The sequence below is a fragment of the Gymnoscopelus microlampas genome (assembly GCF_963454915.1).
Source record: "Gymnoscopelus microlampas genome assembly, chromosome: 10".
NCBI classification, from domain to species: Eukaryota; Metazoa; Chordata; class Actinopteri; order Myctophiformes; family Myctophidae; genus Gymnoscopelus; species Gymnoscopelus microlampas.
This window is the reverse complement of record NC_139947.1, coordinates 39962542-39985968: the sequence shown is the minus strand read 5'-3', so window position 1 is coordinate 39985968 and position 23427 is coordinate 39962542. Positions and strand designations below refer to the sequence as shown.

The window sequence follows — 23427 nt, the reverse complement described above, 5'->3', positions numbered from 1 at the left end:
GTCAGCAGCAACCTCACTGGCTGCATCAGCAACCTCTTCATCAAGAGGTAATGTTAGAGAGAAGGATGGACAGGTAGAGAGGGAGAGATGGATGGATGGATGGATGGATGGATGGATGGATGGATAGACACATGGATAGATAGATGGATATATATAAACATAAATATTATATCTATGTCTTACACTTCTATGTATGTTGGTGTTCCAGAAATACAGATGTTCCAGAAATTCCTGTTCCTCAGGAAGTGTGGAACCTGCTGAAATTCAAAACGAACGTCAACGTTCCTCTGGACTGTCCTGCTGCCAAGAAACCTCAGCAGATACTGGCTTCAGCTCCCAAACAGAAGAATAACAAGGTATGTTGGAATACACACCACTATATTTACAGATGAAAAATCCTTTCACACACACACACACACACACACACACACACACACACACACACACACACACACACACACACACACACACACACACACACACACACACACACACACACACACACACACACACACACACACACACACACACACACACACACACCCACACCATCTCATACATGTTCATCTCTCTCTCGCGCTCTCTCTCTCTCTCTCTCTCTCTCTCTCTCTCTCTCTCTCTCTCTCTCTCTCTATCTCTCTCCCTCTCTCTCCCCCTCCCTCCATCTTTACAGGGAAAGAACAAAAAGCCATCAGGTTCCCGTAGTCGTAATACCAGGGCGTCATGCCAGGGGGAGCTGTCTGCACAGGAGAGTGGAGCCACTCACTTCAGTGGATCTACAAACACTTACCAGAGATATGACACACTGCCCAGTGTTTTCAGCACCATGTGAGTACCGCTGAAATACAGAAACACATAAGAACCACTTTGATCCACACACAGTCAACAGAGAGGCCTAAGAAATCAATTAACGGATCCCCTGAGCACAAATGGGTTGCATGATAAAAGTCAAAATGACACTCGGGGTGTTCCATGGCTATGACTAATGCTCACAACTCGCTTATTAATACAGATATATTACTAGGTCTGCCTTTGAGAACATACAACTCCACGATGAATATAGCAAATATCAAGTAATATTATTAGTTAATAATAGGTTTAAAGGAGTAGTTCACCCAAAACATTACTTATTTATCAGTTACACACCCCATGTAGCCTTGAATTCATGACGATTTTTTAGTTTTTGACGCATTCCTGAGCCAATAATTTGATGACCGGGTGTATTTCCGGTAGGAGAGTCAAAGAGACTCCTTTGAGTCTCCTACGGGATACATTAGCCTCTTTCTGCCGGTAATCAAATTATTGGCTTAGGCATGCGACAAAAACTTAAAAAAATCTTCATGGGGTGTGTAATTGATAGAAAATAAGTGATTTTTTGGGTGAACTACTCCTTTAATACGTTTTTTGTTTAACTGAAAATCATGATCTAGAAAGCATTACCAGACAAGCCTCTCCTAGATAGTGGTAAACACTGAGCAGAGAAGGGTGAGCCGAGCGTGTGTATAAAGAATATTTTATATTTATTTGTATTCTCTCTCTCTCTCTCTCTCTCTCTCTCTCTCTCTCTCCTCTCTCTTCTGTCTCTCTCTGTCTCTCTCTCTCTCTAGTCCTCATATCTCCATGTCTTTGAGGATCAACTCCTCTGATGGTCTGGTGTTGCACGTCGGCCAGCCCGGGGACGGAGCCATGATGTCGCTGACCGTGTCAGAGGGACACCTGCTGCTGTTGGTGGACGGAGGGAAGAGGAAGGTCAGCCTGCGCAGCCGCAGGAAGTACAACGACGACCAGTGGCACACGGTGAGCGAGGCCAGGGTCATGTGGTCGGGGTGACACGGTGGTTTGTCTGTTAGCCCAGTTTGTAATGACACATTTTATGCGTGTGCGCGCGTGTCTCTAACTACTTACTGATGGTCTCTCTCTCCTTCAGGTGTTTGTGAAGCGTGAGGGAGAGAAGGTCAGTCTGATTGTGGATGGGATCAACAGCCAGTCTAAGAGGGCACCGGGAGGAGACAAGATGCGTCTCTCTGGACCACTGTATGTGGGAGGACTGCCACACACACTCATGGTAATATTTCATAATTATTATTAGTTATATTCACCTGTTTTTAAAGGGGGTTCTTAGTGGCAATCATACTTTTTGTGTGATTTTTTTTACTGTTCCAAAGAAGCACAAAACATTTAACTCTGAGAGTGTACAAATGTAACCAAATTGCTCTCAGAGTTACAAATGGATAAATTAACACTGGATTGTACTGTGCAGATTGTACTGTCTAGAATTGTACCTCACCACAGAATATATATTGTATGCATATTGTATGCACTACGGGCTTATGAGCACATATTCCACTGAATCTTGTGTACTGGATTCAAATATTTTTCTCTGTGTTGTACCTCCAGAGCCCAGGGTCTGGTGGGTTCGTCGGTTGTGTCAGAGACCTGGAGCTGAATGAAGCCCCTGCAGGAAGCCCCTCCCACAGCCAGGGGGCAGTGCCGTGCTTCCAGAACCCTCTGCAGCCAGGAGCGTACTTCTCCAGTCAGGGGGGACACATCGCTATCGGTAAACACATCAATGTTGACTCTATGATAGCTGTCCTGCTATCTTCTATGTACACAGCTTTGTACCATAGCTTTCCTCTGTCATGTTCTGGATGTAAACTATAACAGCGATTCTCAACCTGTGTTGCCCATTGGTTGGCCGTATTGCAAGTGGCCCCCCAAATAATGTCTTAATTGACTAAAACCTTGAAAAATGGGTTTTCATTGTGATACTGATAAATAGCAACTAAAGGTATACTCCATTAGTTCCATTGCTCCAAGGATGGAACACAATCGCTTGATTCATCATTAAAAGAAACGTGGCCCACCCATCTGACCACTTAACATGCCAGCTTATTAGTGAGCTAATGATGCAACGCGTAGATTAGCTATTTTTGGAAAGTGACAAGTGTTCTCTCTCTCCCAATCCCCCCTCCTTCCAGATGAGTCGTTGGTTCTCAGCCGGGATATCGAGATCCATATAGAGATTCGGCCCATCTCCGACTCTGGGCTCCTGCTGCATGCTGGAACATCATCTGACCAGTACCTCACTTTAGTCCTCTACCAGGGACAGGTAGGATCAACCTTTTCAACCCATCCATGAGAAAGCCACGGTGACCTATGACCTTTAAACGCTGATATAATCTGACTCCATTCAGAGTCTGAGATTCCTAGTCGGAATTTCTGCCTAGTTGGATAAGGATCTTACAGATATCGGGATTGAGCAATAGTCAGATTTTCCTTACTGTCTGTCTGAAACATAGCATTAGCCTGGAGTGTACCCTGGGTACCCAGAAGAATGAATTCTCTTGATACCAGGGTAGAATTGTAAATAGTCTTTACAGAGGACCGTTTCATTCATAAAGAAAAAAATGAGAACTTGAACTTAACCTGAAAAAACTGTGTGTGTGTGTGTGTGTGTGTGTGTGTGTGTGTGTGTGTGTGTGTGTGTGTGTGTGTGTGTGTGTGTGTGTGTGTGTGTGTGTGTGTGTGTGTGTGTGTGTGTGTGTGTGTGTGTGTGTGTGTGTGTGTAGGTAACGGTGTCAGTGAACAGTGGTAGTGGTAAGTTCTCTACCTCCTTCACCCCTGAGGAGTCTCTGTGTAATGGACGCTGGCACACTGTTACTGGTAAGTTGTAGAGACATGTTAGAATGCATCATAAAGGCAGACAGCACTACATTTACTGTATGTAAACTATTGATCAATCAGCAGGCAATTAACCAAATTAAATTTTAGTAATCGTGTAGTAGTGATGTATCATGTTGTAATTTCTAATGCGCTATTTACAGCTTCACCAAAATATGAATGTGTATTTTTGTTCCTTGCATGTAGTGGTGAAAAAGAGCAACATTCTTCAGCTCCATGTCGATGCAGCTAGTGAACACAGTGTTGGCCCCAAACAGAGCCGCTCTGCTGGAGCCAAGGCCAAAGAGACTGTCTACCTGGGTGGAGTACCTGGTGAGTATACACAGATGACAGATTACACACACACACACACACACACACACACACACACACACACACACACACACACACACACACACACACACTAGGGCTTTCACGACTAGAGATTTTTACTGGTCGACTAATTTGACCCAGTGGTAGTCGACTAGTTGACTTAAAAAAAAGAAAGCGCCATTGTTTTAATGCCATTACTATTATTATTATCCTCCTGCCTTTATTTTAATGCCGTTTTAAGGGAAGGGCTTCTGGCACAGCAGCACAGCAGCGTCTCCAAGGATCCTCAAATGGGGGTTATTGCCCAACAATAGGCTATTATTGGGCATACTTTTGACCCCCTTTTGATAGAAATAAAGGCAGGAGAATAATAATAATAGTAATGTGCCATTACTATGGCATTAAATCAATGAAAAACTTTCAACTATTCGACTAGTACGAACAAGGTCGACTAGTGGTTATACTAGTCGACTATTTGGTGAAAGCCCTAACACACACACACACGCTATTCTGGACAACTGTCTATCCGACTGACTCAATGCCGGGCATGGCACTCCCTGGAGTTGTTGGTGATGTGCGCTCCGAGTTTTCAGTCTGTCGGTCGGACAATTCTCGAGATAGGTGAACTACAGACACATGCACACACAGACGGACTCACAATAGACAATCTCTAATGTGCTGTTTCTCCTTCATCCCACTAGATGGCGTAGTTGTTCCCGATCTGCCTGTTGGCCTGCCAACATTCCACGGGTGTGTCCGCAAAGCATCTCTCAACCAGAGACCCGCCATGCTGTCCAAACCACTGACTGTCCACGGTGCTGTAGGGACACAAGGCTGTCCCAGCATGTAAAATATAATTCAGCAGCACAAACAGGACTGTCCACACAAGTGAACGCTGATGCATACATGCAGTGTACACAGACAGACACATAGAAAACATACAGTCACACACAAACATGCACTGATATACTGCCATTTAAACACACATATAGATATTTGACACAAAGACAAAGTCACACATGCTGTGCTGCAGTGCCACACTTAAAAGACTCACAGGTACCCATCAAAATACACTCATATTCAAAGGGAACCCCAGGGGTTCCCAAAATTTAACATGCCAGGGAGAGCTTCTGGCTGCTGCCCCGCAATGCAAAATGGCTTTAAAGCTGATCTACAAGCTCATAATGCATCGCATCATGACACATTGTGAGCTTGTAGATCTGCTATTTTGAAAAAGTGTCCTCTCCTTTCGAAGTGGCCCCCTGGCACTTTGAAAACCTGTGCTCTACCCTACTAATGATAATGAATAAATGTTGGTCTTACACACACTGTCCACAGAGACATACACACCAACTCTCGTCCTCACAGTCCCTTCCAACTCCAAATCTGTGTAAAGAAATCCTTGGTGGCGGGTGTCTTATGTTACTGTAGCTAATTTAAGAAATATGTATATTTATTTTCTATATTGCAGAAACAAATGTATATTTTTTATTTTCCTGTCTGTCTTCACCATATTCCTGGTTTCGTTTGTGGAAAACAATGATAAAGTTGCGTGACGATCTTGATAACTTCTACTGAGTCGGTACACTGTGAAAAGCGTGATATGTTGGCAAAATGTTCAGGCAATGTGAACGGGATCCTGTGTAACTGTCCCTGATGCTTTGTGTATAGCTGTGAATATGGAGCTCTCTTTAATGCTTTTATTACAACGGTGTGAGTTATTACAATTTAGGCATTTAGCAGAACCACTTACAAAGTGCAAGATCCGAGTAAATGGCATGAATCCTAGTTAACAAATGACAGGGTAAATGGTCAAAGGAAAACGTTATTGTTGTGAGTAGGTACATTAATTGGTGTTACCAGTTGGGCAACTCCCAACACAAACGTCTAAGTTAAAAACAAAATGACACATATTTGGCTTTAAAAGTCTATAATAGTCATAAATCTTCACAAACATTGCCCTGCAATAATGCATCTGTATGTTGCCCATGTATCATTGCCTTAATTATCCATTGCATATGCATTCCCTAGAAATTGCTCAACTTGATTAGGTTTGTTTCACAGATGACCCTGAAAGATCACCAAACACCAGCATCCAGCCAAAAACCTAGTATCTCCACATAGGTACCCTCTACTACCCGCTTTTAACTGACAGAAGATACATTGTAAATTGTCAAATGCCAGCAATGTATTATCAATGAATTCTACCAGTATTTTTCAATACTCTTTCTGATTTTGGGGGGGGGGAGATACTAGTTATTTTTGTTTGTGACTGTTTTTGAGTAGAATTTGTCAGAGGCTGCGACACAAACTGATAACTCCTAATTTCAAGGTTAGCCTTATCCTGCGTTCATCCATCATCTGTTAAAACATGCTTTTTATCTACAAAGTCCCACCACAGACCCACCTAGTTGCCAAACGAGATCTGACCACACTATATGAAATTATATAGAATTGCACATTTTATATATTTTAGTATAATGGGATGTACTGTATATATGAGGGGTTTTAAATCCCAAACAATAGTTGTCGACAATAAACTGTTACTTTGCTGTTGGCTTACCAATAGCAAAGATGCTGAGACTCTTCACAGGAAAACATGGTGGGAAAGCAGTTTTTCCTTGAAGCTAGGTTTTCATTAAAACAAGAAACTTAAACCCCTTCTTTATTCTGACTTTGGGAGTTTGAATATGTTTTAGCCTTCTTAAATTAACGTTAAGTTCATATTTGTTGCTTTATTTGTATCCCCTTTCATCCTCCAGTGCTGAGGTAAGGGAGGATTGTAGTAATGTAGGTGCAAATGACTTAGTTCGACTAAAAGTTGAGTTTAAGTGAAACGAGTACATTTGGAAATCCTGTTTCTGATCCTGAGAAATTTTCTTTCCCCCCATTTTATCAGATGGATTGTGATGCAATCAAATCTAAAACCACAAATGATTATTAGCCTATGACACATTTTAAGCATGATTTTTGTTGACCCATAGAAATGTATCACATTGCCTCATGTCTATCAGGGACCACAGAGGGTGAAGCCTGTGTTAAAGAACATTTAATGTCCATGTTCATTTAAAGCTGCAATCCATAACATTCTCGTCTTACCTGGGATTCAAGCCATTGTCCCCCACGCAAGCACTGACATTTTTACCGTTGAACTACAACAGAGCTTGTTTGGGAAGGCGAGACATTTCCTATGTCCTGCATACTTTACCATACAGATTGGTCGAAATAACTTTTTGGGGGATGGATTGGAGCTTTAATGTCTCACAGTAAAAACAAATAAGCTGTCCTGTCCGCCCACCCTTTGTGTTGCAAACTGTCCAACCCTCCCACACCCCCTTTGTGTTAAGTGTATTTTAAATAAAGATTTTTCATATAACTTTTTTTTGATTGCTGCACACACACTCCACTGACCTTTATCAAGACAAGGACAATGTGTTATCTTACATCAAAACCATTTGGAATGAGACATTAGTTTGCAAATGTATTTTTTTTAATCAAGATTAAATCACTCAAAAGGCAGAGAAAGTGTCCCGTATTAACAATACTGTCTCTTAGACTAAAGCAGTCTGTATTATAGTATGACAAAATGGTAAGTAAAACAGCAAGAAAACACCTAAAGACACTAAGGCTCAAACCCATGTTAGACGCTCTCGGAATCCTCAAAGTACTCTCCTTGGCACTCTTATTTTGAAGGCAAGAAGAAAAAAAGGGGGGGAAAAAGAAAAGAGACCCCTAATCTATTTTTGAAAATCAAATAAATGGCAGATGCCTTTTCTTTAGGCAGCCACATGTTGGTTGTGGGTTTTTACCAGTGTACTCTATCAGCAGGCTGTTTGAATGTTTGCAGTATTGTCTGTCCTAGGACAGAAAGGGGCAACAACATGGCGCCCACTGCCAGATTACACACTTGCAGCCTAAGCATCTTGTAGAGTTTGGTAGCAACATGGCACCTATTAGTGAAATCTGTTCAAACTTAATATACTGAGGGCTCTATGGCAAAGGCAGGAGCAAAGAGAAGGTTAAAGAGAGGGGAGAGGTAGCACAGAGAGCCTCTTGAGGAGGGGTCAGTTCTAATCCAGACTCATGTCCTCATCATCATCCTTCTCCTTAGAAGCCCCTCCCTTACTGTTCTCCATGGCTTTGGCAAATGCCTCCACATCTGAGAAAGATAGAGAGAGAGAAACAGGAGTTAATCAGTGTTAAAGCCAATTTAGTTTTAATTTGATTAATTCAGATTGGACACCTGTTGCCGCCCCCCGCTGTTTTGGCTACCCAAAGGTGACTGTCATAAGTGCTTGCTGATGTAATCATGCAGTACATTCGCGCTTGACAGGAAGTAATTATGACTGGACTTTTGACATAAAATAAATACATGTGTGTCTATGAGTCATTTCCCGTACAGCCGATTGTCTATTGTGTGTCTATGCCTCATTACCTCTGTTCCCTTACAGTTGATCATCTCTATTCTGTGTGTGTGTGTGTGTGTGTGTGTGTGTGTGTCTCTCTCTCTCTGACCTCCTTTGTTAGCAGCCTCCACGGCCTCTGGCGGAAGACCAAACTGATTCATCAGAGGACCCAACTGGCCTGAAGCCAATGCACTGCTGAACATACTCATAGACTGATGGAGGGACAGTGGGATGGAGAAAGGACAAGTTATTTAGAGGACATTAGTGGTAGTAATGGAGACTTGAAACTTGTAACGCATGTTTGAATACAGTGATTGTTGATACTGTGTGCGCTTTTAGTGCGTTTCCTGTTGGAACTGTGGCGTGAGTGTGTGTTACCTGTTGGAACTGTGGTGAGGACAGTGTGTTGTGTATCTCTTCTGGGTTCTGTGGTAGAGACTCTCCTGATGGGAGGAACGGCAGCAGTCTCTGTTGCACCTCAGCATTACACAGAATAGGAGCCATCATCTCTGGAGTACACACGCTGGACAGGTCCACTGCAACACACACATAGGTCTGGTTTAGTTCAAGCGACGGGTCTAGAACCACCATCTCCCTCTCAGTTATTTGAGATTAAATATAGATTACATAGAGAAGTCCTCCTTCTATTGGTTTCCTGCTTTCTTCCTTCTGAGACGACCTTCCACCCATTTCCTTCACTATCTCCCCTCCTTTCTCTCCCTCCCGCATCCTCTGAGCAGTAGCAGAGATCTCTTATTCTATTCCTTCTGTAACCCAGGTAACTAACCAGGTAACCAGACAATCAGCCTGTCAATCATTATAAATGTCCCGGTCACCTGGTGTCATTTCCTGCCACTCCCTCCTGAGTGTTTGTTTGCAGCATGGTGTGCCTGCTGCTGCTGTGCTGTTTACTCTTATGCTTCATACTCAACGGTGAGTGAAAGTACATTGGTTCAGTGTCAATGGTTTGGTTGCTTGGTCATGGTACAATGTTGTGTGGTAAAATGTTGTCTGCCATTTGAACTGCTTCTGCCTTGGGCTAGTGGAGCTAGAAGTTACAAAAATGGCAGATCAACAAGGCTGAACTTGCCTTGTCTTATAATTACATTACATTTACATTACATTACAGTCATTTAGCAGACGCTTTTATCCAAAGCGACTTACAATAAGTGCAATCAACAAAGGTAGGGAACGAAAGCTACTAATCACCAGAGGTTATAAGTGCATTTTCTGCAATAACAAGCAACCAAGAGCATACCTAGCGCTAAGGTAAAAGTGCAATATATCAGCTACCTATTTCCTTAAACAGATGAGACAAAATAGCTAAGTCAAATGAGCAGGAGCTAAAAACAAATAATTGTATTGACTAAACAAGATCCAATAAACAATTCAACAATAAAACAAGCATTCGTACAACTAGTTAACAACAAGTAGGCCAGGCAAAGAGGAAGGGTAGTGTTTCCTGAAGAGGTGGGTTTTCAGCCTGCGGCGAAAGATTTTGATAATATAATTTTGAGTTTAATTTTGATGAAGTGTGTTATGACTTCATGTTTTGAGTAATTTTTGTTTTTTATTTTCCATGAGAATTTATTATTTAATGAATCATGATAAAATGACTATAATTATTATTTAATGAAAGTCATGAAATAATGACACTAATTTATTATTTAATGAAAGTCATGAAATAATAATTTGTTGAAACTTGACCCTGTTGTACAACTATAGATTACTGATTACTTTATTTCACCTGGCCTTTTAGGTCAGGTTTTTTTTATTCGGCTGGAGATCCGATCCGATGTTGATGGCGAGCCTCCCAAACTGACCCAACTGGACCCGGACTCTGGGGCCTAATTCCCCACCTGCACTCTGTGTGGTAGGAACAAAGGAAAGGTTCCATCCCCCTTGTATCTCTCTCCTTTGGGGAGAGAGATACAAGGGGGAAAGATCCACTGACACTTAAGACTTTAAAGGGAATGTTCTGTATGTTGAACTCTGTTCTAATACAAATTTAAGTTGAACTTTTGTGTCCGTTTCTGATTCCTTTGGTTTTACATACATTGAGCTCTCCACCGAACCTAGTATCTACTATCTAAAGCAGTCAATATATCCATTACTAATAGCCGTTATCCTTGCGCAACTGGCTACACTTCCACCTCTACCACCCTCCTCTCTGTCTGTCTCCCTCACCTCCTGATCCCGTTGCGCCAGCGCCAACCCCAGCAGCAGCAGCTGCAACAGAAGGTACGTTCATGGTGGCCAGTATGCTCTGCAGGTCACTGAGCTGGATGGGCTGGTTGGAGGCAGGGCTTCCCACAGAGGCAGGGGTCAGAGGAGTCTGGGCAGAGGCTGGCAGGAAAAAACACAGAAGGGTCAGGAATTTTGTAGTAGAAATGCACTGATTAATTTCACTTTAATTTAAAAGGGGCAATGTCAAGCCCGATTTATGATTGGTTGTACAACAGTCCCACGCCTTAAGTACCAGATTGACAGTTTGTAGATCGGCTATTTTTGGCATACAATGAAGTAAGGCTGGGCGATATGACTTCAAATCAATATCAAGATTATTTCAAACTTTTGCCTATTGAAAAAAATGGGAAAATTGTGATAATTGCTTATCTGCAAGCTCTGCTATTTTCTCTATTTTTGTATGCCACCATTGTACAACAACATAATACAGGGTTATATGGTTAATCAGACTAATCAATTTAGCCGATAATAAAATATCTATTAAAACATTTTCGTGTCGATATAAAAATAAAATAAACCTTGCTTCTCAACTATTCGGTTACAAGTCGGTTATTGGTTTTAAATATCAGTTTTAATATATTTCCAGTTGATTGCCCAGCCCTAGGACAAAGTATGAATGGTGCTTCCGTCCCCATACCAGGTGTAGAGGGAGCAACGGCAGTGGGGGAGGTGGTAGAGGCAGCGGGAGCAGCCGGGGTCACTGGGGTGGTGGGGGCCTGGGTGGAGCTCAGCCGGGGAGCCCCACCTGAGGACGGAGTGACTGCTGCCGACTGACTGCGAGAGCTAGAGGAGAGGAGGAGAGAGATGGGGGCGGGCATAGTTTACATTGTGAGTATAGCACAATGAAAGTGTGTGTAATACATTCTAGGAATAGTACATTGCATTGCCATGGTCCCAATCTCTCTACAAGATCAAGACGTGCATCTGTTGAGCAGCCAGCAGCTGAACACCTCTGTCTGATATAGAGCTGCATGTGCACTTTATAAATGTCTAAATTGTGATTGCAGAATGATTTGTGTGGTTATGTGTTAGCAGGGTGAGACAGTATGCCTGCTATTACCGTGTGTCTGTTCATGTGGATCATCATCATCATAACCTTTATTTCAACTCAGAGTACAGTTGAGCCGAGATACAGAACATAATAATCAACAAGATGAGTATGTGTGTGTTTGTTACCTGGATGAGGAGCTACTGGTAGCTGGTCCTCCACTACCCAGAAGACTAGCCAGACCTGGTCCTGCTAGAGCGCCGAGACCTCCTGAATAGAGACGTTCGTCAACGTCAGTTTGACAAAGGTTCAATAGCACTTAATAAAACACTCTGGACAAGCCTACATTTTAACTGTAATGTCTCCCTTGTCATCAGAAAATCTGATACAATGAGTGAATCAAATGTTCTCTCTCATGCTGCGTTTGTTTGCAGTGCATTTCTGTATGTACCCGGTCCCACACACAGCTACTCACCCAGTCCACCTAGCCCAGACGGTCCAATCAGCTGCATTAGCTGGTTGTGGCTCATATTTCCCAGCAGGCTTTGCAGGCCCCCCTCCCCTCCGAGGGCAGAGAGTTCATGAGCGCCGCTGCCCCCGCTCCCTGGAGCTCCTGGTATGGGAGGGTTGTTGAGGTATTCATTCACCTTACGACAGTGCTCCTCATCCTTGTCCGTCTTGGGCTCCTGGTGAGTGGTTCATAGAAACATGGATGGATTGTTCAATGTTCACATACTACATTATGAGTCAGTTAAAGTTTCAACTTGACATATATGTATATATTTTAAATGTTATGTTTATTTTAATAACAATACAACAATTTTTTATTTTACTAACCTATTTGTAGGTGGTTAGTATAGATTACCACTTGCAATTTGAAGGGGACAAAACTAATGAATTGTATTTTTTGTCTTAACATCCTGAAGAAAAATAGATCACTGTGATATTCTGGCAAAGGCAATTTAATGTATTTTTTAGACACAATTGTTAAATGAATTGATATTTGCATCTTCAATATTGACACTGAACACACAGACATGCATACTAAACTTAATTACTGACCATTGAAAACTTGTTCATTTCGAGACTCTCCCCTTACCTGCATCCAGAAGAACAGTCTTTTGGACCCGGCTTTGAACTTGAGAACATAGACCCGTCCTGTAGTGCACTGGTTCACCCTCTTAAACTCACAGTCGTCAGGGAAGATGATCAGATCCTGGGTAACACAAGTCAGGAGCATATAAGCATACATCTTTTGGTTATATTGTGTTTCCTTCCTTAAACATGTACACACAGTCAAAAGGAAGAGGAGATCCGAGCACTCAACAAATGTGGAGGAGATAGAATGCCATGTACACACAGTACTCACATCGTCTACATTGCCAGTGGTCCGGTCCTTCCAGCAGAAGTGAATGAGGGAGTCGTCAGACTGCTGGACGTAGACCGTGCCTTTGCGTTTGTCGGGGTTCACAGTACTCCCTTTCAAGGTCATCTTACCAGCACGGAACTCCACCAGATACTTACTGGAGGTTCCCCTGGACCCTGACGCCAAGCTAGGGAAGAGAGCGCCTGACGACATCTTTGGATCTCAGTACTGACAAGGACCAAAGACTAGAGGAGAGACAGAGGGAGCGATCTTGTTTATAAAAACATCACTTGTATGTGTCAGTGATGGAAAAAGTATTCAAACTTTTTACTTAAAGTAAAAGTATAAATACTGCAATGTAGAAATACTCTGTTACAAGTAAAAGTACAGAATTAAAAAAAGTATTATCCTAGCAATATCCTTTTTCTACTCTGTACAGTGTTTTATTTTGTTGATGATATTGTATTCTGGTGTTATTTTTATGCTATGTTGATAAATTGAATACATAGGACCACAATTTGGGTCTGACTGTACTCGTGCTGTTTACATTTCTGTCTAATAAAGTATTCAATCAAATAAATAATAATTATATTAATTAATTATGGACCACAGACCACTGATCACGGGGAAAGGAAACCAAACGAATTAACTGAGTCTACTGAACACGTTAATTGGTTAATTAGAAGTTGTATTTATTTATTTTTACTTTAAACAACAGTAGCGTCACATACTGAATAGTTGCAGCTGCTAACCTGTTAGGTTAAAACATGCTCGGTGCTTAGGTCGACATGCTAACGTTAGCCCATGACTTGGCTAAACTGACAAATAACAAAGCCAGGACGAAACTCATTTACTTGGTCACTCTGAAAAGAACAGCATTATTAAATAATTCTGTTAACAAATGTGTACTTTAAGGTATTTACTGTAAAGTTAAGCGACAGATTTATTTGGAGCAAATACCTGAAGTTTGGTTGAGAAGTAAGAGACAAAGTTCTTTCGATTCTGGCGAAATAAAGTAGCTGACTTCCGGTCTTCCGCTTTGGGGTTTCTCTTCTTCGTTGGTTATTTTTCGGGTACGCGCATATGGCATTACGCTGTCATCGGGAGCGAGCCTACGTTGTTTGTTAGCCACAGAACGAGCGGAAGTGACTGGTATTACTTTCAAAGTAAAGTGAGTTTGGAATTGGAATTTGACAACAAATCGGTTTGTTGACATAGATATTCCACAGTGCTGTGAGTTATCGAAATTGATTGATTGAATACTTTATTAGACAGAAATGCAAACAGTACGGGTACGTACAGTCATACATTTGGGCTAAAAGAATAACACAAAATAATCTGCAGTGGATGCCATCACCACCCTTCTATGGGAGAAGTGAGACTTATACTTACCTCCCCCTTTGGCCTCCTGAAAGATGGATTTTCAGGCCAAATAACTGTGTAGTGGCGGGTCAACCAGAACTTTGTTCAACAAAACAAATAAATAAAAACACATTTATTTGTTTGTTTGTTTATTTAATTGTGGCACAAATTGTTTTGATTCCGGGGGTCTTTTCTACTAGTCCTCGCGAATTATGCAACACCTATCTCCATAGTCTTTTTTCTTCTTTAAAAAAAAAATCACAATGAGCTTTTATGTTTAATTTAGTCACCGGAAGTCTTGTGTGTCTTGGTGGTTGCCATGACACTTGTAGGCTGGTTGTAATGACTAGCGGCTGACCAGGGATCGACAGCTCGCTCCCTCTCCACAGTGTTTAGCCTGTTAGCTCACTAGCTTCACTACGGTGCAGTTTGAATGGTTTAGTGGCGGAAAGCAGAACTCACTCAGCTCTCTGTCTCCACTGGGGTGAGAACTACAACAGTCCAAAACACCGAACCAACAACACTGCAGTGCACAGCTCCGTAAAGCACCGACCACAGCGGCCGACACAACGAAAGGTAAGAAAACACACAGTTGTTAGCCCGGGGCAGGCTAAGCAGCTTCGCTTCGTTTTGTTGTCCTTGGATTAGTTAGCGAGCTAGCAGCTATAGCTAATTCAATCCATGGGTATGGTAACGGTTTACTGTAAGGTGGCTAGGGCTGCCCTAACCAATATGGATGCTTGTGTGTTGCTCCCTTTTGATGCGATGGCTGGGAGAGATTATCGTCCGCTTTAACCACAGGTTTGATTCTCTGGGTCGACCGTTATTTTCTAGTTCATTTAAATCACCAATGGGGAGCCAAAGGTAAAGATTTCCCAACCCAGAAAGCGAGTGACTGTATTCTGTACTGTACTGTACCAGTTATTAAATGGATCGTGACTAATGTGACTGTCCAGTCTCCACTGAGTTAAGCCGTGTTGAGATCCACTAACCAGCGACGCTTGGAGTAGGTAACCACGGGATAAATCTGGATTTACATACAATCCCCCCCTTGGAGCCAGCAGCTCGCATAGTATTACAGCATTGCCGTTAGTTATCACCATAGATGTCTAGCGTTTGGGGTTGTGGCATGAGACAGACAGTTGTCAGTGCAGTTTGTTTGTCTGGTAACTTGTACACTACAGCCTGTGAGGAAGGACTTAAAGAATATAACAGTGCTTAGTGACACATTCTGTTTTGATCTCCTGTTCTGTGATTAAATCATTTTAGATGTGCGTGTGCCTATGTGTAATTACACTGTTATTGAACTATTGGTGAATTGTGTTATATTATCTTGTTATGCTTTCTCTTTTCGTGGCCTATCCATATACACGCTGTATATTATGCATCCATTATTCCCCTCTGGTATGGTTTGTCATATCTCATCATTAATTTATCAAGTATCATCACCACTAGTCTTGCTGTACTCAGACAGGCAGAGGGAGCAAGCAAAACTTATCTTGATTCTAAAGGGCTGCTGTCTCTACCTTCATTCCTAATGTACTCTACCTGCCAATGGACCAAGTGGAATGGCAGGTTGTGTGTGTGTGTGTGTGTGTGTGTGTGTGTGTGTGTGTGTGTGTGTGTGTGTGTGTGTGTGTGTGTGTGTGTGTGTGTGTGTGTGTGTGTGTGTGTGTGTGTGTGTGTGTGTGTGTGTGTGTATGGTATATCCAGAACTATATAATTTATTATTGGTTAATGACATTGTGGGAATTTTCAGGCGAGGCTTTGACCTTTTGGAGTCAAGAGGGTGAGAAGGCAGTCACTAACAGTCAGGCAACAAACCCCCTTAATTTGAATCTGCTATTGAGTTAACCAAGTCACACCCTGATAAGATCCTCCTGGCCTTTGCCTTGAACAGGAGATCCCAGGTCTTGTTGTGAACTACAACAGTCCCTCAGAGAGCTTTTGGCCAAACCTATTGTTTTCACTGAATTAATTAAGATAGCTTTGTCTCTCTTTGAGAAACTGCTAGCCACACTCAAAATTCACAGGTTTCTCTCAGTGTCACAAACACACATTTAACTGCAGTCTACTTAAAGCTAAATTGAATTGATGTATTATTCTTATTTCTTGGTAAAAGCTTATTTTGTTGTAAGTACACAAGTGTGAACAAATGTGGTTGGGGAGAAACCAGTTAGTTGCATGTCAACTTTTCTTCTTGAATCTAAGGAATAATGTCATGTTGCTTTAATCATCTCTTTTTGTTTAACTCATTCATACAAGGTTGAATGCATACATGTGTGTGCTTATATTGAAGCTAATAAGATGCTAAACAATGATTTCATAATATGAGCTTGTGTAAAAGTATAGTTTTATAAATAGGGTTAAAGTAAATTGTCACATTTCTAAACCAAGTCAAGATTGGGGCCCACCCCAAGAAGTCTTTTGTTCCTGGGAACCAGTTTGTGAGTGGTCAAGAAGGAGATGCAGTAGGATGGTCCTATGTGAAATGTCAGTCTGCATATAATGTACTGTTTCTGTGATTTAAGTTACACTCTGTGGATTGGCTATGCAGGTGTCAGCGTCTATGGAAATAAATACATTTCTGTGGACAAACCCTCTTCTCTGAACTGGATCCTTGTTGTATTCTTGCACTTAGGGAATAGTTATGGAATAGTGTTTTTCCTGTCTGATCAATGGACCAATATACGACACGTGTTTGTGTGTGCGAGTCCGTGTATGCGTGCACATAAGAAAGAGAGATAGAAAATAGTATTCTTCACTCTTGATTGGCTAGAAACCTCATTATGTGAGAACCTGCCAGAGGCTTAAACGTCTTCTCTGCCTTGTTAGAGATGAGAACCAGTTGCCAGACAACAGGCCTGTTTTCTACAGGAAGCCACAGTGGCCTGTGCTGCTAGCTAGATGTCACATTTTTACTGCTGAGACTGATTGCAAAATGCTGATAGAAAGATAAGTACTCACATGATCCCCATTAATGACGTGTAAAGATCTAGAACCACAATTCTGTCACACTGGGCAAAAATGTCATTGCATATGATTCAACTGACTTAATAATGTGTGTGTGTGTGTGTGTGTGTGTGTGTGTGTGTGTGTGTGTGTGTGTGTGTGTGTGTGTGTGTGTGTGTGTGTGTGTGTGTGTGGGGGGGTTCTGCAGTTTCAGCCAAACTGCATCCCATAGCAAAATTATTCCCAACCTTAATACAAACTTATATTGAACTCTTTAGGCACACCTAATTATTGACAATTAAATAAAATAAAATAAATGCATTATGAGGTCTGAGGGAGATGCCAAACTACAAAGACATGGAGTATATTATGCATTGATGCTAGTCTCTTACACAGACTATCTGTCTCTGTTAAAATCCTTTGCAGAATCAGAACAGCTTTATGGACCACATACTGTATAAAATGGAAGTATGCATTGCTGGAGCACCATGAATCATCATGTGACTTCTGTCAGAGCCAGCTTATCTGTGCTTGAGCATAGAGGCTGATGTGTGCAGTTGTGGATGAAGATAATATGTGCTGCCTGCTATAGCCTGCTGGTCCTCACCTATAGTCATGTAAATGCCAGAGTGTTTTTGCCAGGCACTGAGGCCACAGGCAGCAAATAAGGATGCGCACACAATTAACTAAAAGAAAATGATTTTATTTAATAGAGATTTTAGTTTAACAAATGCCAAATAAATTGCAGCAATCCATGGGGAATCCATGGGGGCATGGATTCCCAGTCGGCCAGCTGGTTGAATTCCCAGCTGGCCGGACTATTTGCTCTAAGGATAAGGATAATTCCTTTTAACAGGTCGTTCATGAAAGTCCTTGCGGTCTTGTTTCCAATGAGAACCTGTGAGCAATTAGGGGTTAAGAGTCTTGCTCAGGGACAAATTTCATTTCATCGATACATATGCTGGCCTGGCCTGGAATCGAACCTGGGGCAACCAGGGCCTCTGGCTCACTAGGCGGGCTCACTAACCACTCAGCTATGGCCGCCCCCAAATTACTAAGTTATTCCCCTACACTAAAACAAAAAAGTGATACCAATTACCAAATAAACTATACAGGAATGTTACACAACGTGGTGCCAGGAAAGAGGGGATCACAAGACTACCAGAATAGGGCCACCAGCTTTTATACAACCTGGAGACAGTGACCGGCTGCCTCCAATTCCTTGATGGCCTCCGCTGCTCCAACCAACCAGGAACCAGCAACAGAGAAGGAAAGCACACATAAGCCAATGCAGAGGCCCTGGGGCCGTCACAGCCACTAAACCGGGCTATGAGTAAACAGACTAATCAATAAACCAGTTTAAGTCTCAGATGGGAAATAGATTGGCACTGTCACTAGCCTACACAGTTTCTGCCAAATATTTGTCCTCTCTATTAAATTTTACATGTTTATTTTTATACAGTTTTAGTTTTAAGTTTGTCAACCGTAGGATTCATTTGGACTAAAAAATTATATTTGGTGGTAGCCTATAAAATTAATGTAGTTAGTTAAAATATAACTACAGTAACAACCAGCAGTTGGCTGGTACACACCAGTTATACCCACAGGCCATTTAAAGTCCCAACCCACAGTCTCCCAGTCAGGCTGCAGAAACTTAGACAGAGTGTTTTCTGCTAAGTTGCAGCGTCGTATCAGTGGTGCTGTCACACACCCCTATGAACCCAAAATATCTCTCAGTGGGAGTTTCCCTTGGTTGGGCTGACTGGCGGAGAGCTGACCTCCCACATTGAACACTGATTGGTTGTAGAATAGTTTGACTAATTTGAGTCAGTCAACTAAACTTCTCCAGGACTCCTTACTGCTGCCTCCATCTTCTCCTCGTCATATTACAGACCTCAAAGGTAGTTAAACATAGTCACACATTGTGTGATAGTATTACATTTTAACTTCGTGCTGTACATTGGTATGATGGTTCCATGCCCCTGGGCCCTTCTCTTAGCTCTGTCTTTGATCCTGCTCTCTTGGCCAAGTATCGCTTTAAAATGCTCTCTGATTTATTAGTTAGTTGATTAGTTAGCTGGTTAGTTAAGTCTTTTCCTACGAGCCACTTGGCCAGGTAATCAACCATCATTTGGAATGGAATTTCTAAACACAGTTGGCCGATAAATGGTGAAAATAACTTGTGACCTTTTGGGATGCATTCAGTCTTCATTGCCTGTGGGCACAGGAAGTTAGTTTGCTGCCTTGATATTGACACTGTCTTTGTTTGAGATCCGGTTCATGGTTTTGTTTTTTTCAAGTGCTATGGAATAGAACATGACTGATTGTCTTGTTTAAAGTGTTGGCTGTGTATAGGGCTGTAATAATTAATAATGTTACTTATTATAAAAAAATAAATGTATTAAAATAGGATTTTAATCAAATGGATTTTCTTAATTATTTTTTGAAAATGGCCGAACTAAAGGCTCTCAATGCATTGTGGTGTGTTGTGTTCTTAGCTATTTTTGCACTTTTTTTGTGATGTCATTGTACAACAAAAGTATAAATTAGGGCTTAAGTGGTTAATTATCAATGACAGTTAATCAAAATAATTGTTACTTGTAAAAACAAATACTGATTTTAAGAAACTAATCGATTTTCTTCTATTTCTTTACTTATTTAAAAATAATCTGATACACCTACTTTTTAAGTTGTGCAACATGCATTATAATAACAAAGCTGGGATGAATATAGAAACAATCAAACTCTTTATTGCTGCATCTCAAGGACTTGGAAGGAATTTTCTTTGACACGCAACACAACCCTGCAGCACTGTACTCTGTACTGTACTGCAGTGATAATGAATAACTCAATATGAAAATGTTAATATGTAACGCTGAAACATCAAACCACAACATGATATAAAAAGGAAAAACTATCCCCAATCACCTCTAATGCAACACGGCTACAGAAGTAAACCTGGAGAAAGTGTGTGTCTGCGTGCGTTCATGATTTATTTAGGTGAAGCTCCCAAAAGAAAAGTATTCAATCTGGTGCATAAATGTTTTCTTGTGCAGCGAATGAGGGAGTTCCCTTTGCGAGTGTGCTGGAATCAGATATAGGGTCATGAGCTTGTCATCCTTGACAGTGAAGTGTAACAGTCGTGTGATTGCTGGTCACAAGGCGCTGTCAAACATTCTTTTGAACTACTTTACTTAAAAATGTTCTTCTTCCTCTTGACCTACTCCTACAGTCTCTTGTTCAGTGTGTCACACCAGATATCCCTCTGGCTCTCTCCTACACATCTCTTTTCTCCTATTCCCTCTGTATTTAGCATATTTCTCTAAACATTTTATTGATCACTTCGTTGTCTCCTCTCCATCTCCTTCTACCCTCTCCTGTCCTCACGACCTAGACTGGGATCAACTCATGTAGCTGGTTTCTGATGCGGTCTATAGAGCAGGAACCACAGTTTTGATCCTCCAAAATGATTCACCTCAGCTATCAAATTACTAATTTGATAAATAACATGAGACGAAAAGTTGCTTCAAATACTTCTTGGAATACTTTGTTTGATATATAGGCATGGCCTAGACCAGATCACACTAGTCAGTTAGGAACAAAAAGTCAGGTTAGTCCTGACCAGGTGTTATTGGGTTTAATTTCTTATTCTCTATCTACATCTATACTAGTGAGTGACTGTTGCTTTTCTCTTTGGAGGAGGTTCCGATAGGTATGTGTTATGAAATTCTCTAAGTTACCAAGCTCCTACTATCATGTTATTGGACTAGGGAGTATTATTGTGTGTGTGTGTGTGTGTGTGTGTGTGTGTGTGTGTGTGTGTGTGTGTGTGTGTGTGTGTGTGTGTGTGTGTGTGTGTGTGTGTGTGTGTGTGTGTGTGTGTGTGTGTGTGTGTGTGTGTGTGTGTGTGTGTGTGTGTGTGTGTGTGTGTGTGTGTGTGTGTGTGGTCTCGCGTAGTTAGACAACTATTCCACAATCTCTGAATGCTATATAGAGTCTGGAACTACACCTCCCGAAATCCGAGAGAGGAAAAGGAAACTGGCTCTTCCGTTCACGAAAATATATTTTAGAATATATTTACATTTTAATTTCCATTTCTGCTAAGCAGCAAGATAAATATACTTAGATGATTTGTATTTATATTAGGATAAATGTTTGCGACTGTAAAGACGAAACGGAAGTGGGGAGGAGGCTTCACATCCAGTTTATATTCTAATCATGATCAGAGCTTCCGAGTCCCAGACTGTATGACAGGAAACATTTGAAAATTGTGCGAGGCAACAGTCTGGCCACGCGAGACTAGTGTGTGTGCACTGTGCATGCGTAGTTGTGCTGACTGAATGCTGATTGAACATTAGCTAATGAATTGGACTGGATCCACAACATTAAAATGTTCCTGTGAACACGCTGAGATTGAGATAGTGTGTGTGTGTCTTTTGTGCATTGTGTACTCTTTGTATCTTTGTGTGTGTGTGTGTGTGTGTGTGTGTGTGTATTGCAGCCCTTGCTTACATGTGAAGTCTGTATATGAAGTCTGCTTGCTTTCAAAGTATAGGAGTATATTTCAGGATTTCTAAATCTTAATTGACAAGTTGTTGAAATCGTGACAGTGGCAGGTGTCTTGAACTGGCCACCTGTGACCAGCAGACCAAAAGAGCATTGGTGTACACGTGCCAGCTGTGTTTACCATGTCAGTAGAATCACCAATGAGATCATCTTACCATTGATTGCCTGAGAGGAATGCCCGGGGCTCTGTGTGTGTGTGTGTGTAACGTGATCATAGTGAAAAGAATAACCCCCCCCCCACCTGTCCGTGTATCAGGACAGGAGCTGTTATGTAGTGTATGTGTCTTTCTGTCTGTCTCAGCCCATCACTCTTTCTCTATCCCTCTCTCCGCCTCCTCTTTTCTCTTCTAACCTAACTGCATGTCACTAAGCTTTCCACCACTTTCATGGTCTCCACCCGACAGCAACAATACGTATACTAGATGCTACACTGCTGCCCAACAGCCCTGCCTCCTCCCACTCACATTGCTCTTCTAACTTATAATATAGATTGATAGACCTTTTTATTGATCTCACAGTTGAAGATACAGTTAAAAAGAGAAAAAATGGTCAGCAGGTAGCAACAATTACACTAAGAGCAAAACACCAGACGTGAGGGCGTAATCAAGAGACATTAGTCAATGGCTTGAGAGGAGCGACCATGTGTGGCATTGTATAACCTCAGGGCTACCGGCACAAAGGACAGACTGGGTGAATTCTTCTGCTGGGGGAGGATGAATCTGCCCAAACCCCTGTTGCTTCTGGGGGGGGTTGGAGGGGATAATCCTCGCACCTCCGCTACACTACTACCACCGCCAAACCATCCACTTTAGCCCCCATGACGGAACCAGCTGTTAGCATTGCTATCAGAGTATAGAGCTATTTAACACTTATTGTAACAAAAAAATCACACCCTGTGTGAAGGTAGCGGCGCCTTTGATACATTTTGTCATCGATATGTGTTTATAATGTGTTTATAGCCATGTGTCACGTGAAGCTTGACCAATCACTTTGTTGACGGGTCTGACCAATCAGAGCGTTGACGGGTCTGACCAATCAGAGCGTTGACGGGTCTGACCAATCGGAGCGTTGACGGGTCTGACCAATCAGAGCGTTGACGGTGAACACGGACAAAGTCAGGTATAGAGCAGGATCCGCTCTATAGAGCTCTATACCTAAAGGTATAGAGCGGCTAGCGCCGCTAAAAATAATCATGTGGCTCTTGGAAACCACATGAGAACGGCGTGGCTTCAATGTGGATCGCGGACTCCATGTGGCCAGCCGGTGACGTCAGTCGTCTATGACATAGACATCTATGATGTATGACTCCAAATTTGGGCAAGGTTTCAGTCCAATCAGAGCCAAATTGACTTCATTTATAAAATGAAAGTTAAATATTTCAGAACGTATAAAACATGTGCAAACAAATTGTGGAGATACTTCTGTGGCTTACTGACAGACAGACCCTCTTGCCTCTGAGGAACCATGCCGTAACAGTATCACCTTTTAAAGGACCGATAGTGACATACAGAACTTTAGTCTATAAAGGATTTCAAGAGGTGAGGTAA

General features: G+C 41.9%; 3 protein-coding genes across 3 annotated transcripts in view; 2 read left to right on the top strand and 1 right to left on the bottom strand.

The window, feature by feature from the left end:
- Positions 1-7363, top strand: part of lama5 (laminin, alpha 5) — a 105010-nt gene extending 97647 nt beyond the window's left edge. The window contains exons 71-80 of the mRNA XM_084068358.1: positions 1-47; positions 209-356; positions 674-828; positions 1608-1797; positions 1928-2065; positions 2398-2557; positions 2979-3109; positions 3570-3663; positions 3868-3993; positions 4695-7363. The exon at positions 1-47 is cut by the window's left edge and continues 121 nt beyond it. Of these exons, the coding sequence (XP_083924484.1) occupies positions 1-47; positions 209-356; positions 674-828; positions 1608-1797; positions 1928-2065; positions 2398-2557; positions 2979-3109; positions 3570-3663; positions 3868-3993; positions 4695-4843 (1338 nt within the window). The 3' untranslated portion in view covers positions 4844-7363. The remainder of the gene's footprint in view (positions 48-208; positions 357-673; positions 829-1607; positions 1798-1927; positions 2066-2397; positions 2558-2978; positions 3110-3569; positions 3664-3867; positions 3994-4694) is intronic.
- A 102-nt stretch (positions 7364-7465) lies between these two features.
- LOC311053587 (proteasomal ubiquitin receptor ADRM1-B-like) lies at positions 7466-14050 on the bottom strand. Its single transcript, XM_084069195.1, has 10 exons — positions 13961-14050; positions 13004-13245; positions 12734-12850; positions 12110-12320; positions 11823-11904; positions 11284-11429; positions 10587-10745; positions 8778-8935; positions 8509-8611; positions 7466-8152 (listed from the first exon to the last, which is right to left on the bottom strand). The coding sequence occupies exons 2-10, from the start codon at positions 13211-13213 to the stop codon at positions 8064-8066; spliced, it is 1275 nt and encodes a 424-aa protein (XP_083925321.1). The 5' UTR covers positions 13214-13245; positions 13961-14050; the 3' UTR covers positions 7466-8063.
- A 654-nt stretch (positions 14051-14704) lies between these two features.
- Positions 14705-23427, top strand: part of dnajc5ab (DnaJ (Hsp40) homolog, subfamily C, member 5ab) — a 31777-nt gene continuing 23054 nt past the window's right edge. The window contains exon 1 of the mRNA XM_084070377.1: positions 14705-14938. The gene's annotated coding sequence lies outside the window, so the exon portion shown is untranslated. The remainder of the gene's footprint in view (positions 14939-23427) is intronic.

What these genes read in the sequence shown, in the direction of transcription:
- LOC311053587 (XM_084069195.1), bottom strand. Translation starts at nt 13,213, where the DNA reads ATGTCGTCAGGCGCTCTCTTCCCTAGCTTGGCGTCAGGGTCCAGGGGA. An exon ending in GACTGTTCTTCTGGATGCAG is followed by an intron (nt 12,321 to 12,733) that starts GTAAGGGGAGAG and finishes ACCACTCACCAG; the next exon opens with GAGCCCAAGACGGACAAGGA. An exon ending in CGTTGCTCCCTCTACACCTG is followed by an intron (nt 10,746 to 11,283) that starts GTATGGGGACGG and finishes TTTTCCTGCCAG; the next exon opens with CCTCTGCCCAGACTCCTCTG.